Source organism: Mytilus trossulus, chromosome 12, assembly GCF_036588685.1.
Source record: "Mytilus trossulus isolate FHL-02 chromosome 12, PNRI_Mtr1.1.1.hap1, whole genome shotgun sequence".
NCBI lineage: Eukaryota > Metazoa > Mollusca > Bivalvia > Mytilida > Mytilidae > Mytilus > Mytilus trossulus.
This window is the reverse complement of record NC_086384.1, coordinates 15,284,754-15,303,379: the sequence shown is the minus strand read 5'-3', so window position 1 is coordinate 15,303,379 and position 18,626 is coordinate 15,284,754. Positions and strand designations below refer to the sequence as shown.

At 31.3% G+C, this 18,626-nt stretch overlaps 2 protein-coding genes across 2 annotated transcripts in view; one reads left to right on the top strand and one right to left on the bottom strand.

Annotated features, from left to right (window-relative positions):
• LOC134692239 (uncharacterized) overlaps positions 1 to 11,924 on the top strand; it is a 50,951-nt gene extending 39,027 nt beyond the window's left edge. Inside the window, exon 3 of the mRNA XM_063552689.1 lies at positions 11,822 to 11,924. Coding sequence (XP_063408759.1) covers positions 11,822 to 11,924 — 103 coding nt within the window. The remainder of the gene's footprint in view (positions 1 to 11,821) is intronic.
• A 5,008-nt stretch (positions 11,925 to 16,932) lies between these two features.
• The window catches only part of LOC134693058 (uncharacterized), a 135,963-nt gene continuing 134,269 nt past the window's right edge, over positions 16,933 to 18,626 (bottom strand). Inside the window, exon 3 of the mRNA XM_063553759.1 lies at positions 16,933 to 17,623. Coding sequence (XP_063409829.1) covers positions 17,250 to 17,623 — 374 coding nt within the window. The 3' untranslated portion in view covers positions 16,933 to 17,249. The remainder of the gene's footprint in view (positions 17,624 to 18,626) is intronic.

The window sequence follows — 18,626 nt, the reverse complement described above, 5'->3', positions numbered from 1 at the left end:
TATTACATCGCAAGAACATATATGAGTATTCTAATTTCGTAGTATATAGGCACAGTATGACGTTTTACAGTAATGCTGAACATGATTTCTTGATACTTGTGATGAAACCGTTTGCTAGTTTTTTTGTCTAATATCCATGTTATGCATAAAATTTAGCACCACAACATATAGGATTTTAGCGTCCCGAAATAAATTGACAAATATGATCACTAATGTGACTATTGTTTAAGAGCATGTGTCCTTTTTCATAATTAAAATGACTGATATATCTGCTTTTTAAAATACACAAAAGGGGTTCAGGAGTAAATACAAATGTTATAGATGATAAATAATATTTGAAAAGTACACATACAATGTATACTAGTAAAAAAAAAAAAACAATACACAAGGTTGACTTCCAATTTATCATAAAATATAACAAAGAGGAAAACATCCATTTACAAAGCAAATACATGTGATTAAAAGAAACTGACCAAATAAGAAACTTAGAAAATACTAAGTTAATGAAAATATATATTGGAAATTTGTTTTGCCCGGCAAAATGACGACAAAAGCCGGCACTTTGTTTTGGGAATGAAAATATCTGCAAATAGTTATCAAAAGTACCAGGATTATAATTTTATTCGCCAGACGCGCGTTTCGTCTACATAAGACTCATCAGTGACGCTCAGATCAAAACAGTCAAAAAGCCAAATAAATACAAAGTTGAAGAGCATTGAGGATCCAAAATTCCAAAAAAGTTGTGCCAAATACGGCTTAGGTAATCTACTCCTGGGGTAAGAAAATGCAAAGACATTCAAAGAATTATGCGGACCATATTACAATTTTAAGTTCTTATAAAAAACTGTTAAATTTTAAAAATTATTTAAAAACATTTTTCGCTTTTCTTTCCTTAAATCAGTGGTTTTGATCTGAAAATAACACTCTAAAATTATACTGATTGTGCTATTATTAAACTAGGTAGAGTCTATCGAATTTCGTTGCACATGAAAAATATGTAGCCTTGTATCGTTTATTTTGTTGAACAAAATATTATATAGGTATGTTTTAAACATTTATAAAAGAGGGGCGAAAGATACCAGATGAACAGTCTAATTCATAAATCGAAAAAACACCGACAACGCCATGGCTAAAGATAAGAAGGACAAATAGTACACAAGAAACAACATAACAGTCTACAGACTGAGCAACATGAAACCAACCAAAAAATAGTGGTGATCTCATATGCTCTTGAAGGGAAGGCAGATCCTGCTCTACATGTGGCACCCGTAGTGTTACTCTTGTTATTACAAACCCGGTAAGTAGTCTAATTCGGTAGGTCACATTCATGAAAAGGAAGGGGATTGTAGTTACGATTTAAGAAACTTGTCTGACATCATCTGTGAAACAGTTATTCCATAACAGTTTACTAGCTTGTGATGGCTTCCGTAAAATTTACGAAGGGATGATTTCACCTTCACCTTTGGAACTCTTGGTGTAATAGCTTAATTGGGAGTAGCAACCCTCTATCAAGGAAATCATAATAGATAATACAAGCGCGGGATCTAATGTCCTTACAATAAGATTAAAGAACAATAACAACTATTTCAACATCTTTATCAAGACCTCTACATTTGATCGATGATGATGACATGAAATGAATCTCAACAAAAGTTTTATGCCCTTAATTGCAATGTTAAATATACCGCCAAAATGATAATATTACATAACGGGAAATACAGTACAAATACATGCAAAAACACCAAAGAATAGATAAATAAATAAATGATATAGTAGTACATGTCGACATGTTTACCAAAAATGTACATCGAATAACTTAAGTTAATTGGAACAGTTCATAAAAACAGCTAATAGGATAATATAAGTTATGTAAAAAAAATCAACTTAGACGACCAACTAATAAATATACAATTTATCTTGATTCTTAAACCTTATAAATCATTACATCTGATGATTTCCTTGTCAGATTATCAAGACATATGCGTTTGAAGATGATCATTGGGGTTTATTAATCAGAACCGACTTGTTATATTTCTTAAAGAAATAAATTACTATTTAGTAGGCTACAAGTGTCTAGATCTTTTTGTAATTTAAAAATTTAACTAGTCATATATTGTTAAATATAGAAAATTGACGGACGAAAGCAAACAACATAAATCAATATTATTTATGATGTATACCAGCTTGATAGGTGTTCTATATTGGACATTTGTTGCTTAATAATTGCAATTTATTATTTGTATAGCGACTACTAATAGGTTGTAACCACATACAATCGTTACTAATAGGTTGTGACCACATAAAATCGTTACTAACAGGTTGTGCCAACATCATTTCGATTATCAATGATCTTAAGCAGTAAAACATCATAGCAGCTTTGATGGAATAATAAATAAGTGTCGTTATAAATCGGTATAAGTGACGTCATACAATATTTGTAGTCGTAAAATTGGAAATGATTTGCCATTTTTATTTATTACGTGTTACTGGCAACCTTTATACTTTCTCCGATAAGAATATTTCTAATATAAATATATATTGACAGATGCAAACTGTCACCAACCAATAAAACACCAGCTCTTTGGTAAGGACAAAGTTGATAAATAATGTTGAGGTGGTCAATCACACCACAACATTCATGACATTGAAACAAATTAAAGAAAGTGTGAAAATCTATCCAAATAAACTTGTCTTGCCTAAGCCATACCAAATACACACAAAAAAACACTAAAACATTCCTCTCCATTACCCCCTTGAAATAAGAACCGTTTGTAGAGTTTAGAAAAAATATAACTTTGTCCTACATTAACAGTAATGATGCATTGCACTTAAATTATCATTCAATAAAACGAAAAAAAGAGCAGTCGCAATACACGACTACAACAGAAAAACAAATGATGTGTTTTAGGAGAACTTTGCGTTTCATTTAAGACACAAACCAATTGGATATTCATAATATATAAACAAATTTCTCGTTGAACAGAAAAAGGTCTGTCGGTATGGTTCGACAACTTTCTTGTGTGAATTTATGGTTTGAACAAAATTAAGTGTTTATATTTAGCAAATCTTTGCTCCAAAGCAAAAATGACATATGCACTGCCTAGCAACAGCTGTTTCGTGTTAAATATGAACAGTTGTGATCGTTATCAAATACGCATCAAGTGTGATCTTAAAAACCAAAATTAATTGTAGACTAAAAAGTAAAATCACAAAAATAATGAACTGAGAGGAAAATCTAATCGGAAAGTTCATAATCAAATAGCAAAAAAAAACCACAACAAAAACAAATGGACAAGAACTATTTGACGTGGCTCTGAACTAATACTTCTTCTTATTGTGTTATTGTGCCAATGTTTGTTTACGTATTTGTTTTTTTCATAGTGATTAAGATAATAACACGTTGACCACAGTAATCCTATTTTTGACAATTTACCTTTTATGTCTGTTTGTTTTGTTGAAACATCATTGTCTATATAATGGACAGTATGTGACTGTTATATATAGAGAGGTGTAGCTAGTTATACAACACTATTTAATTCACCATTTTTGTACTTAAGAAAATGCCTATTCCACGTCAGGAATAAGATTGTTGTTGTCCATTCGTTTGATTTGCTTGACGGTCTGATCATGCTTTTTGATTAGGGATCTACCGTTTGAGATTTTCCTGGGATTTAAGTATGTTTGTGATTTTCCTTTATTCTATGTGAAGTAAGCAGTGAAATAAATGATTTTTACAATCATGTAACAAATTGTATGTGTTTAAAACCAAGCTGCCTAGCAATCCTTATCATTATTGATAATTATTCCTTCTAAAATTATATATGACGACCATTTTGATCTGATTAGGACTAGTACTCCTGAAATCATTTTAAAGATATTAATTGATCTTCGTAAAATTTGGATATCTTCAAGCTTCCTAGACAGGATGCTTTTGTTTACCCATCCTTACCTTCTTTTGAATTTGGTATTAAATAAATATGCGCTTTGTTATTCAATCTTGATGGATACCTCGTTACACACACTCGTATGTTCATTGATGGTACTTCATTATAAATAGAATCCTATCCCTTAAAATCATTAAAAATATGGTATGTAAACATATCATGTTTATGTGTTGCTAAATATGGAGGAACAGGTTTACATGATGAATTTAATATATCAATTACTTAATCATTAGGTTCTTTTCCTTTAATCAAACTATTGAAGCATAACAGTTGACTCTTTCAGAGTAATTTCGTACAGTTGAATATCAAAATAAAATTTAGAATGGAAATGAGGAATGTGTCAAAGAGACAACAACCCGACCATATAGCAGACACCACATATATTTTACAAGAAGGTTAAAACTACAGGAATATGATGAAATCATTTAGAAGTCTCTGCAAGATTTAAATGAAAATTGAGAATGGAAATGGGGAATGTTTCAAAGCGACAATAACCCAACCATAGAGTAAAATGTTCACAGACCGTCATGTTTTGTGAATATGCCAGTTCTATCATACCGCTATATATTTATGCAAGATGTAATATCAGTTTGATTTGGGTATAGAATTAGAACATATGGATAATACTTTCATGAAACAAGAATCCGACCTAAAGTATCGACTTTTATAAACCTTTGTTCAGGCCTTTGACCAAGTTATACATTGTGACCAAGGTTGTTTTATAGCTTGTAACGTGCTATGTATACGTGATTGAAAAATACAGAATCAAATGTTGAAAAAAACCCGTCTTACTAAATATCTCGCCAACTAATCACTCAAATAGCAAATTGAAAAATTTATCCTATGTTGAACAAAATATATGTAATCGATAATGACGGCCATAACAGTGTTTAATTTATAACAACAAATATAGTTTCAGGTTCCTATCAATGTCCTTGAAAAAAGACATTAGCTGTAGAATGAACCTGAGTCGATTGATTTACTATTACAACGGGCAGTAATGTTGGATCATAAACACTCAGAGCTGTTTTACTTTGCTCAGCTAATTGAATGCTTTTATTATTAGTGCATATTTGAACACAGTTTTCATATTCGCTATGAATAAACACGACAAACATATAGAGGGGAACCTTCATCATATAAAAAAATTTGAATGGTGAAAAGCAAGGCGAGTTTAACATTTTTTCAGGTCGAAAATTTATCTCTTAGTTTGCTTAGTTGTTTTATTTCTTTGGCATTCGCTCTTTGTGGAGAGTTGTCTCATGTGCAATCATCAAAAATATGTGTTGTTTAATTTTCGAAATTGAAGCAGACGGCAATGTTTACTTCAATTTCTGCTAATATCGTTTTCGTATCGTTGTAAATTACATTTTACCAGTCCTTCTGACTGACAATTGTCTAATACATGTCTGTCTAGCAATTAAACTCATCATAGATACCAGGACTAAATTTGGATATACGCCAGACGCGCGTTTCGTCTTCAAAATACTCACCAGTGACGCTCACAAGGCAGTGACTGATTTAGAACTTTTTATAAAGGGCCTTCGGACTGCCTTAAGTGGGCGTCAGCTACAGCTCATCAAAAGGTGTAGCGGCACCTGCATGTCCCCAATCCGCCTATGTAAGGGATACAGGTGATTTTACTAGATCGTTCTAGTGGTTGGTATGTTCTACTGGTAGATGAGTCAGAAAATCTTTATCACGGATAATGTTCAAAGTGATCTGCCTTTGATTTGAATAGTTTGCTTTAAAACTCTCTATGGAATGTCTTTCTGACCTTCTTGAGTGTTGGTCATCATCATTATAATCTGCAGAGGAATGTCAGTATCAACTTTATTGTTATTTTCGGACAGTAATGGTCTGCACAAGATGTTTTTTTTGAAATTATGTGAGCTTAACATTTCAATATATTGACGGCTTTAGAGGTAAAGTTCTTATCGTTCCCCTCCATGGCACTCACACACTGTAAAACAGTATTAACTTTAAGGCCAACATGAGAAATTATATATTACAAATTGATATACAAAAGACTTAGATTAATTTGAAAGAGGTATTTTTACTAAAGCCATTTACTGTAACACCAAGTTGAATGGATATATTACCGATATCAAAAGGGATTTTCAGAGCCTGTAAACAATGTATGTCATGCAAAATATCGGCTTTAAAGAATAGAATATTAGTATTACAATTATCTACTTTAAATTTTACTTTGAATATCCATTTGACATGGCTTGGTATCTCGTCATTTGTTTTATTGTGGTGTGTTAAATATTTGTATTCTTGTCTTTCATTTTTGCTAATGTGCTTTGTCTTATGCCTTTTTTTTTTGGTTTTTCTTTGTTGAAATATTTGTAATACTTTAACAGGATTAAGATTATAACACAATGTTGACTGATGATGATGTTCCCATTTTTTTTACATTTCATGTCTGTATGTTTTGTTCACACATCTTTGTCAATATAAATGAAATTTATGCGACTGTCATATTAGTTGAATTTTTAGCTAGCTATAATACCAGGGATGGGGTAATTGAAAATGTAATGGTAATTAAGTGTAATGCATTACAATATTTCATGTAATTGAATGTAATGTGTAATTGAGCATTTTTTTAATTACATGTAATGGTAATTTAATTAATTACAATGAAAAAAGCATGTAATGCTCAATTACTTTTAAATTACATTTCAATTACATGCACTTTTATGGTATTAATGATAAGTACATGTATTTGTGTTTAATAATATAAATTGTAAAATTATATTTATTTTTAAATATATTGATAACACATACATTCTGAAATTTATTCTCAATTTTTATATTACTTATTTGACCAACAGATTTGTTTCTGAATAGTCTTATAACTTCAAAAAATAAATATATTTTTAAAAAAGATCTTTAACTAAATAGATTAAAAAGAAGTTAACCACCTTGTTAAACAAAAACCAAAAAAGTGTGTAAAAATCTTTATGAGTTAATTAACAGCTGATTAAGAATTTAAATTTACTGCACACAATCAAGGACGTTTAACTAACATACGTCCTTGACACAATCAATTTGTTAAATTAGTATACACAAAAGGATTATAGAGATTAACAGTTGTAAAAACTAACAGCAATTATAATCAGCTTAAAATGTCCAGGGGCAATGTCACTATAACATGTATTTTATCTAATTAGCAAAATATTGCTAAGATTTAGACATTATATACATTGTTTGTACTAAACATTATTTTCAATGTTGTGAAAAGTATACCTTTTGATAATTATTAAGTGAGTTTTTTTGTGATTTTTTTAAATTTCTTTCTTTCTTTATGTTATGTTTTATTTAAATAACTTCATTTCTGAGATGTCAAAATACCCCTTTATGTATTGGCAAGTTAATACGAACAAATTTCCTCTTCTATCAACAAATCTTCTGATTATGGAAGTATAATACCTCCATCTTCTGATCAAGGTCTAATATACGTCCTTGTTCTGATCAACCAATATATGCCACATTAGGTCCTATAGAAATACTTTTGAGAATTTCTGTCAAAGTGACCAGACCAGAGAGATGCAGACTAAATGACAAAACATTAAAATTACTCATGATGTTCAAATGCAAAGCTTGAACTATGTTTACATGAATATGTTAAACATGTATGCATTATACATACATGTATAACATTCATTTGGTAAAAAAATATTGTGATGAAATGTAATGTGTAATTTAATTTATTACTTTGGTAAAGTAATTGTTATTTAATTAATTACATTTCAAAAACTGTGTAAGGTGTAATTAGTGTAATTGACCATTTTTGCAATGTAATGTGTAATTTAATTAATTACATTCCAATGTAATTGACCCCAAGTCTGTATAATACCAGGTTAAATTCATCATTTTATACGTAAAAATGCCTGTACACAGTCAGGAATTTGACAGTTGTTATCAATTCGTCTGATGTGTTTGAGTCATTTGATTATGGACTTTTCGTTTAGATTTTTCCTTTGAGTTTGGTATTTTTGTAATTCTTCTTTCATCTTTTAAACAATTATACACAAATCTATTGAGGTAAATATGACAAACTACATCAACAATGCCAGAGCTAGTAATTTTATCAAAGAAAAATATGTATGAAAATGCAACTAATATCGCTATCCAATTTCGAATTAACAAAAATGTATATAGATTGCATTTCTGTAAATATTGACAATACAATTTCCCAAAGGAACTACTTTAACAGCTAAAACTGTACCATTTTTACTATGAAGTTTTGAAAAAATGTTATCCTAGAATTGAAATTTCTTATGCACCACAAATTTTTCAAAGGTCAAAACATAGGGCTGTGCGGCATATTTTCAACGTTTATATGCCCTGAACTTCTCAGAGTTTAAACTAACACTAATTTTCTTAACTGCCCCTACCTCGAATGAAAGGTTACCACAGATTTCAATATAAACAACATGCACATGCATATTTACTGGTAACATTCCAAAGTTATGTATCTGTGAGATGGAACACAGAGAGCATAACTGGGAACCAGTATGTAAACAAAATTAATTTCTATAAATTTTCTAGATCTCCCCAAAAGAGGCGTGTTTTGAGAAACAGCTGTATTTACAAAGTGCAACCTATAGACATGTCAGTTAATTTGTGTTCTTTAAAATTTCACTTTTAATGTGATACAAAGAGTCCGACATGTCACTTTACACAGATTATCATTTTAATCAGAATAGACGATTAATACAATTCTTTAAATGTTTTCCAACAAAAGTTTCAAAATATAAAACTATTTATAATAAACAAAATTCGTTGCTGTCTGTTTTACAGTTTAATGCAAGTTAAACATAGCGATCGTATGTCTTTTAACCCATCTACTCTGTCTTTATACAAATGCAATAAGAGTTGGTATACATGTCAATGAGAAAACTTCTTTTTTATATCTTTTCCTATTACCGACTTATGACTGCGGAAGTTATTCTTTAACAGGTTACATGTACCTATTCGGTTGTTACATTATGGTACTCGTCAAAGTAAGAGCACCGTAAAGAAGGTCGAGATAATTTTAGAGGGAATCAACTACTATAAACTTTTAAAGCATGTATAGGTTGCAAAAAGTAAAATCACAAAAATACTGAAAATCGAATAGGAAAGTTCATAATCACATGGCAAAATCAAATAACAAAACACATGAAAAACGAATGGACAAGAACTGTCTTGGTACAGGCATTTTTAAATGTAGAAAATCGTGGATTAAACGTTGTTTTATATGGCTAAACCTCTCACTTTATTGACAGTCCTATCAAATTCCGTTATATTTACAATTATGCGTGAACTAAAGAGACATAATAAATAAAAAAAGTTAAAATATGGGCACAAGGTAGTATTTGCAATCTGGAATTAGGGCTTCTCTTTTGTTCACCTTACTTTAAAAAGTCAATTTATCTAAACAGTGTGATTGGACTAAAAATACAGTATTAACTGAACAAACCTTTCCAAACTGAGGGATGAATCAGGTGTAAAAAAATATGAAATAATATTACATACGGGTGAAAATAAATTTTTGATTTTGTTTTAGTTTTGTATTCAGGTCACGCAGCATTTACTTTATTGATCTGATTATAATATTCATATCATACTCTATCTACCAATTAGGGCTTATAAACACGGATTCATGTATACAACGTCAGTATTTTCCAGAAACTGCTGATTTTCTAATAAGCAACACCGTGAAAGCAATACGTTAACTATCTATCTTGCTTTTCAGTGCTTTTAACAAAATTACATTGATTTAGAATTTAAAAGATTTTTCTCTTTTATACATATAATGCATACTTATTTCGAAATACCTAAAAACTCAAATTAAAAATACATATTTTGAATACAAGGTAAAAGATGACATTTTCTAGTAAACTATTTATCAATTCAAAGTTCATTTGGAAACTTTTGATTTTTAAACCTTTTGCAAATTTAATGTTTTTTAAACGAGTACTTTGCATATTTGAATAAGACAGTTTTTAAGTGTATTAAAGTCTAGACTATGACCTATGATCGACTTTTTTTTGTTGAGTTTCTTCATCTTTAAGTCCTCAGTCAAGCAGCAAATGTTAGAACAATTCAATATTTCATTGGCTTTGTAATTCATTAAGTAATTACACGTACTGCCTACCATCAAACACAAGTACATTGGTTATCAATAATAAGAAAGATTTCCACATCAGTCGTTACTATCTTAATCGTGCTGAAACAAATTTAAACGCTCTTCAGTTCTTTGGTGATGACATCAAGTAACATACGTGGTTATCGAAGCAATACATTCTAATTTTCCTGATATAGCGGTTTTTTCCGATTGGCAATTATTTCGGATTGCATGTCGTGAATTTCATGCGGTATCATTACACCCATAAGTACTTTTGCAATCTTTTTCACAAGGAAATCGGATATCAAAGAAAGTTTTGTTTTAATGTCTTTATGAAAGTTTTAATTAGTAGAATCAAACAAAACCTTCATCTGGAGTGATAGTTCTTATTAGAAATTTTAATCTTGAAATTTGAGTTAAATTAAAAAACAAAAATCAAGATCTACGAGGCCTATATTCTCTTTTGTTACATTTTAAAGGTTGTAAGTACTTTAAATGTATTCCAAGTGATTTCTTTGTCAATAAATATCTTTTCTTTCAACATGGTGTGTTATGTCCTCTTTGAATAAGAAGCACGAGATACCAAAGGAACATTCAAACTCATAAATTGAAAATAAACTAACTACGCCATGACAAAACAAAATACCATAAGACAAACAACAGTACACAACAGAGGCCCCTCATGGGGGGTCCTAGTAATCACATAATCACCACTTTTTTGCCAATATAATCACATAATCATTAAATATTTGCTTATCTTTAGTAATCAAATAATCATAAACTAAAAATACAGTCCTAGGTAATCAAATAATCATGAAATATTTGGCTTAATAATCAAATAATCATTAAAAAAACGGCCAAGTAATCACATAATCAAAAACCCCATGAGGGCCCTCACAACACACATACTAGAACTAATAGAACTAAAGACTGACAGATATGAATCACACTAAATATCGAGGTTGATGTCATGCGCCCCGAAATGTAAAGATGATACTGCTTCATATGTGGCATCATTCGTGTAAACACCTGGGCCTGTTTATCGAAGCTCTCTTAGGATTAGGACATGTCCTAAGACCAACTTAGGATACATCTTAGTCCTAAGTGGGTTTATCAAACATGTCACAAGTTAGGAAAATCCTAGGAATTGTCCTATTCTTAGGATACCAAATTAGGTGTCCTAAGATGGTCTTAGGATGGTCCTAACTTTAGGATATATTCGAATTTCGTATTTTATTCATTTTCACTTTTTTTTTAAGCAGTAGTAATATAGTTGAAATTTTCCGTATTTATATGAAAAAAGCACGAGATTTGCCTTCGAAAGAATAAATCCGTGACACTTCGAATTCAACTCACTCAAAAACATGGAATGATTTTTACCGACTATATATACATGTATCTAGATTACAATTAGTTTGTTAAATTTTTATATAATACGTCGTTATTTTTGTGTCTTATGTTTTGTTTTATACAGTTTAAATGTACAATTAATATACAAAAAATATTTATTACCTATAATTTCAAACTAATAATAAGTTTCTAGAAAAATAGAAAAAATACAAGAACGAGCGCTTCGATTTAGTTATGAAGACCACCAGAGCTCATACGAAACACTCCTGCAGATTTCGAACCAAGTTCCATCATTAAAAACTCGTAGAATGCGCTCAATTGCCTTGGAGATCTTTAAAATAATTAATAAAAAATGTCTCTTATTTATTCAAGATTTAGTTGTAATAAAAAACAATTCATATAATTTCAGGTATGTAAACACTGCTGAGGTACCTAGACCTAGAACCTCCAGTTATGGTAAAAAAATGCTTAGATTTGAGGCAGCACAAGTATGGAAGGAACTCACGTCCTAATGAGGCTAGACTCATGACTTCTTTTGACCAGTTTTGGTATTATATAAATTCCTGGTGTGGGGGTCAAAAATGTTACTGCAGTTCATGTCGTTTCCACCCAGTGCTGTCTCAAAGCTGAAATTTCTGTCGTTCTTTTTATAATGGCCTTTTGCTATGCATTTTTGAATATATCTGCCATTAAATGCTAGTGCTTATATTTATTTATTTATTTATTGTTTTTATGCTTGGTTAAAGAGATCACCAGAGCTCATGTTTTCTCTGTTATTATGTATATATATGCCGACTCTAAATAAAATTTACTTACTTACTTACTTAATTAACCATATTTAAACAAACACAAAATATTGATTAAATATGATATCATATCTTTATTTTTTTCATTTTTCATTTTGTAATTTCTTTTCCGTCAAAACTTAGGACATCGGTTAGGACGTCCTAGCTAAGATATTCCTAAGATAGCTTCGATGTGCATGCTAAGACGTGTCCTAAGTTGGTCCTAACTTTATCCCAAGTCGATCCTAAGAAATTCTTAGGACGGAACTTAGGATAGTTTCGATAAACAGGCCCTTGGTGATTAGTCTTATTCGGTAAGTTACAATTAGTGGAATAAGGGATGGAATTTTGGGTACGACAATTGGTACATATTCGTAATCTATAAAACAGATATTCAAGAACAGTCAAACATCTCCTGATGGCGTCCGTATGTACGAAAAGATCATTCCAATTTCACCACTTCGAACTGAATTACTTATTCAAAAAACGTATGCATAAAGTTCTGGATTTGCCTTCATCAGAAACACTCAAAGCTGAATTTAATGACTATTAATTGAAAGTATGATTGGTAATGATGTTACTTAACATTTTGTGACAGTCATCAAGTATTTACAAATATTTGTTAGCTTCATTTGTATTTAACCCATGATAATTAGTAGATTGAGGTTTAGAGATTGGAGATAGCACTGTGATAAAAATCGTAAGGTATGCAATCTAGCTCTATTATACAACTCACGATGATCAATACAAATAACATAACTCCACCATAAATAGGTTATTCTGTAAACAAAGCTATAACTCTATTATTATGACATTTCTCTCAAGGTCTTTAGCTAGTTTTGAGTTAATGCATCCGTATATAGCTTATTCGTAGGACATCTTTTTGATTTATGTGTGCTATCCTCGATACTTAACAATTTGTTTCAACGTATCTTTGCATTATGTGTACAAACATTTCTCCATTAGACATTATTTATATGACTTACAAACACTATAAGGTAATTAAATATAAAGATAAGAAGATATGGTATGATGGCCAATGCGACAACTCTACATCACAAACAAAATGATGTACATGTTTGAATTCTCTCATAAGAAATAAACTCATCATAGATACCAGGACTAAAATTTTGCATATACGCCAGACGCGCGTTTCGTCTACAAAAGACTCATCAGTGACGCTCGAATCCAAAAAAGTTAAAAAAAGCCAAATAAAGTACGAAGTTGAAGAGCATTGAGAACCAAAATTCCTAAAAGGTTTGCCAAATACAGCTATGTCTATCTATGAGGTAGAAAAGCGGTTCTTAAACTATTTAAGAAAGAGTTTTTTTTAATATGTCTTAAACTGTTTTCTGCAAATTTCTTTTTGATATCTTTATTGGGCCGTCAACCTTCCTTCTTTAATTTTTTTGAGTGTGCTTGTTATATATAACGGCAACAGTACCATGGCGCTATTCAATACTCATAAATCAATTTAAATGAAACAAATCCGGGTCACATACGAAAACCGAGGGAAACACATCAAATAGAAGAGGAAAACAACGGACAACTGAAAAATGGAACTGTTTCCAAAACAAGCATAAACTTACATAGACAGCCTTTTTTTATATAGCTATTGCCATATGTTCCTGACTTGGTACAGGACATTTTAATGAACAACGGTGGATAGAACCTAGTTTTATGACTTACCAAACCTATCATCTATAGGAAAATGTAAAAAGTAAGACAACACTACGTGACCACAAATAAACGCAAGAAAAGTCAGGACAGAGAAATACATAAAGAAAAATTCAATATTAAAACATTGCATTAAGGAGTATGCTACGGAAGCCGGTAACAGTAGTATTCAGTCTAGTAATTGTAAACCGCGTTAAAATGTCAAGCGGGTGTATTCTAAAAAATTATAAAATCAACATAGATATATGTAATTTCCAATATAAATATTTAAGTACTTAAAGAGAGGCCATTACGACAGTATATTAAACGGTTATGGGCAGATGTCATGAGATGTATAAATACATTCTTTTGATCCAACCAGATCTTATAATTTATAGATAACAAGAATATGTCCACAGTACACGTATGCCCCATCCACACTATCATTTTCTATGTCCAGTGGACAGTGAACATCTCTAATTTGGCATTATAATTAGAAAGTTCATCTCATCGGAAACATGTGTACTAAGTTTCAAGTTGATTGGAATTCAACTTCATCAAAAAGGACGGACAGACGAACGAACGAACAGACGGACGCACAGAGGCCAGAAAACATAATGGCCATAAATGGGGCACAATAAAACCCAAAGGCAATTAAGACTGTGTCATTACAATCAACATAAGAATATCATCATAAAAATAAGACATAAAAAAATTACTTAACTATATTTTTTTTCCTTTCTTTTAAATCAATTATGAAATTCATTTGATAGAGATCCATGAGAGGAAATTCAATGTACCAACGATCCTCTTTTACCTTCGTAGGGTGTGTGTATTTTCTTTTTGATATACCACATCCATGTACTGGTGATACATTTCAAGGATCCTTATGACTGAAGGTTGTGACCTCGAATTTATAAGTCATAGTGGTTGAAACAAGAGTTCTCAAGGTGATCTAACAGTTATATTTTAGACACTTTCATGAACAGTGGTGAAAAAAAAGGAACAAATTTAAAATATGACCATGGTATGATCCTATTGTTGTTGTTATTTTTTGGTTTGCCATATGGTTTGTGCTTTAATGCTCAATACAATATTAGGAGAGTTTTTGGTTTGCCATATGTTATGTGCTTTAATGCTCAATACAATATTAGGAGAGTTTTTGGTTTGCCATATGTTATGTGCTTTAATGCTCAATACAATATAAGGAGAGTTTTTGGTTTGCCATATGGTATGTGCTTTAATGCTCACTACAATATTAGGAGAGTTTTTGGTTTGCCATACGGTATGTGCTTTAATGCTCACTACACTATTAGTAGAGTTTTCGGTTTGCCATATGTTATGTGCTTTAATGCTCAATACAATATTAGGAGAGTTTTTGGTTTGCCATATGGTATGTGATTTAATGCTCAATACAATATTAGGAGAGTTTTTGGTTTGCCATATGGTATGTGCTTTAATGCTCACTACAATATTAGGAGAGTTTTTGGTTTGCCATATGTTATGTGCTTTAATGCTCAATACAATATTAGGAGAGTTTTTGGTTTGTCATATGGTATGTGCTTTAATGCTCAAAACAATATTTAGAAGAGTTTTTGGTTTGCCATATGGTATGTGCTTTAATGCTCAATACAATATTAGGAGAGTTTTAGGGTTAATTTGAATAAAGAATTCTTTCCATCAACCAAGGCTATTATATATCACCTGATTTGACATTACATTAGTCTTTGCAATTCTCCCTAAATGTGATGAAGCTAAAACAGATTACGAAATAAAATTGTGAATGAAAATGAGGAATGTGCCAAAGAGACAACAACCCGACCATAGAGCAGACAACAACAAAAGGTCACCAACAGGTCTTCAATTCAACGAATAATTCCCGCACCAGGAGGCGTCCTTTAGCTGGCCCCGAAACAAATATATCTTCTTAACTTGTGAAAAAAGAGAGAGATTACAGAAATAATTTATTTTCTTGTATACAAATAACATAGTATCACATTAAATATCATTGTGTATAAAGGGTTTATGATACTTACCATCATTAAAATAATAAAATGAAAAATTTATATGACAGCATAACATATCTATATTATACATGTTATAGTATGGGTTCCAATCTTCACAGGACATTTATTGTATACAGAAATATAGTGTCAGATGTATCAAATTATTTAATATCAAATGAATACAAATTAAACAATGATTTGATCATTTCAATTTTGTTCAAAATTAAATATTTACTAAAAATAGAACAGAGCAATTATACATAGCTAGGACGAGAAGGGTTTGTTATTGGTTATAATTAGACTTTATTGTAATATATTTTTGTATGTTTATATATATTATATGCTTCATGGCAAGCTTTATCATATAAACAACATGATAGACTAGTACTTAATACATTAGGCATGATCAGGCAAGACTTAAATGCTGGGTGACCGGGGAACAGTTTATTAATGAAAAAAGTAATGTTTTGCAATGTAGTGAAATCGTAATGATGTGAAGATCATTTTCGAAACTTTGATTTCCTGACACAGTCTTCTTTCCTTACATAGGACTACTACAGTACATAGTCGTTTTAGCAAACTCAAGTCAGGTGAAATAAATGCAAAGTGAGTTTGGATATACTTCGTTTCTATACTTTTCTATATGAAGATTAATCTAAGTGGAGTATAAGAGGTGATACCTTTAACCATTATGGAAATGGAGGTTTGTTGTTTTAATGGACAGGAACAGGGACATTCCATACTAACTGTTACTATAGACAGTCCCAGACAGGAATAACAGCCCTAATGTATAGACAGTCCCAGACAGGAATAACAGCCCTAATGTATAGACAGTCCCAGACAGGAATAACATCCCTGATGTATAGACAGTCCCAAACAGGAATAACATCCCTGATGTATAGACAGTCCCAGACAGGAATAACATCCCTGATGTATAGACAGTCCCAAACAGGAATAACATCCCTGATGTATAGACAGTCCCAGACAGGAATAACATCCCTGATGTATAGACAGTCCCAAACAGGAATAACAGCCCTAATGTATAGACAGTCCCAAACAGGAATAACAGCCCTAATGTCCCAGACAGGAATAACAGCCCTAATGTATAGACAGTCCCAGACAGGAATAACAGCCCTAATGTATAGACAGTCCCAGACAGGAATAACAGCCCTAATGTATAGACAGTCCCAGACAGGAATAACAGCCCTAATGTATAGACAGTCCCAGACAGGAATAACAGCCCTGATGTACGTACAAAGGGAAGTATGGAATGCATTTTATACATGTATAGGATTACAAAATATAACAATAAAAATAGCAATTCATGAACACATTATCACGTTTACGCAACTCGCACATTTACCACAAGTACGCACCATATAACAACATCCTACATTTCTGTAGTCATATCTTCCATTTGAATTGTGGGTAATGTATTTAATATCATGCGTCCTGTAACCGGAAGCACGGGTGCTGTGTTCATTCTCTGTAGTCGTCTTTTCTCTCTTTCTACCATTGTTATTGATAACTTCCGGCTATAGCCTTTGTAGATAACACTGTCTTGTGTCCGTTTCACAATTCGGATGTTCTCTAGATTTTTTGGTGCATGTTTATAACGAATTTCAATTGGTTCTAAAATTCTTATACTGTTCCATTGCTTTAAAAACACAATAACTGCAATTACCCAGACTACCACTACTATTGCAATAAAAATTACTTCCTCAGGATAGACACCACTTCTTTCTATTCTAAGTAGTCTGTTTTCTGAAATTATACATAAAAATTCATAATTACAATGCATGGCACCATGTTTCTAAATTAAGAAATTGTGTTTCACGAAGATTTTTTTTTGTTTTTCATTTTTTGCAAAAACATTGTCAGTTTGTTTTCGCATTATGAGTTTGCATGTTCTTTTAGTATGGTCGCCTCTTATCTAAACTAGTGACATGCACACTACACCTTTTGTTTTTACTTTACTGTAGCAAAGCAATGAAAATATGTATCGACAGCTTTCTAGAGCGTTTACAGCTATAATGAGTTTAATTAGTTAATTTTAAGCTGAAACTTCAGGGTTCAATTATAACTTGTTCAACAGTTTTACAAGGAACACATGAATTTGACCAACTAAAAGCACTTAGTCTAATAGCACAAGCTATTATGATTTGATTTGGTCAATGTCACGAAAAAAAAGGTTTACACTAAATTACATATGAAGCAAATACTATCAAAGTATTTAATTACATGGATAGCAGTTATTGTTTTTTATTCAAATGATTTACACTGTAGAAAGGCATCAAATAAGTTTTTGTTTCGGGGCCAGCTGAAGAACACATCCGGGTGTGGGAGTTTCTAGCTGTATTGAAGACCCATTGGTAGCCTTCGGCTGTTTCATACTCTTTGGTCGATTTGTTGACTCTTTGAGACATTCCGAATTTCCATAAGTAAATGTTCTAAATCTACACAGCGTGCATTTTCTAAGAATATGTTTCTATAGCAAAACATTTTAAAGATTATTTACAATCGTACGTGATAGTTCTATGCGAAGATTTAAAGTGCAATTTTAGAATTCAAGTTAAAAAATAAATAAAGATATTGATAGCCTGGATTATCGACCGATAAAAGACTTATTGAATGTAAATTGATCTGTGTGATTTAAATAATGAATGTTAATGTCAGGTATATGAATTCTATAACGAGAATATAGAATACCGAATGTGTTTATAATTCAAAAGAAATCAGTTCTGCAATTGTTTATTTTCCAATAATT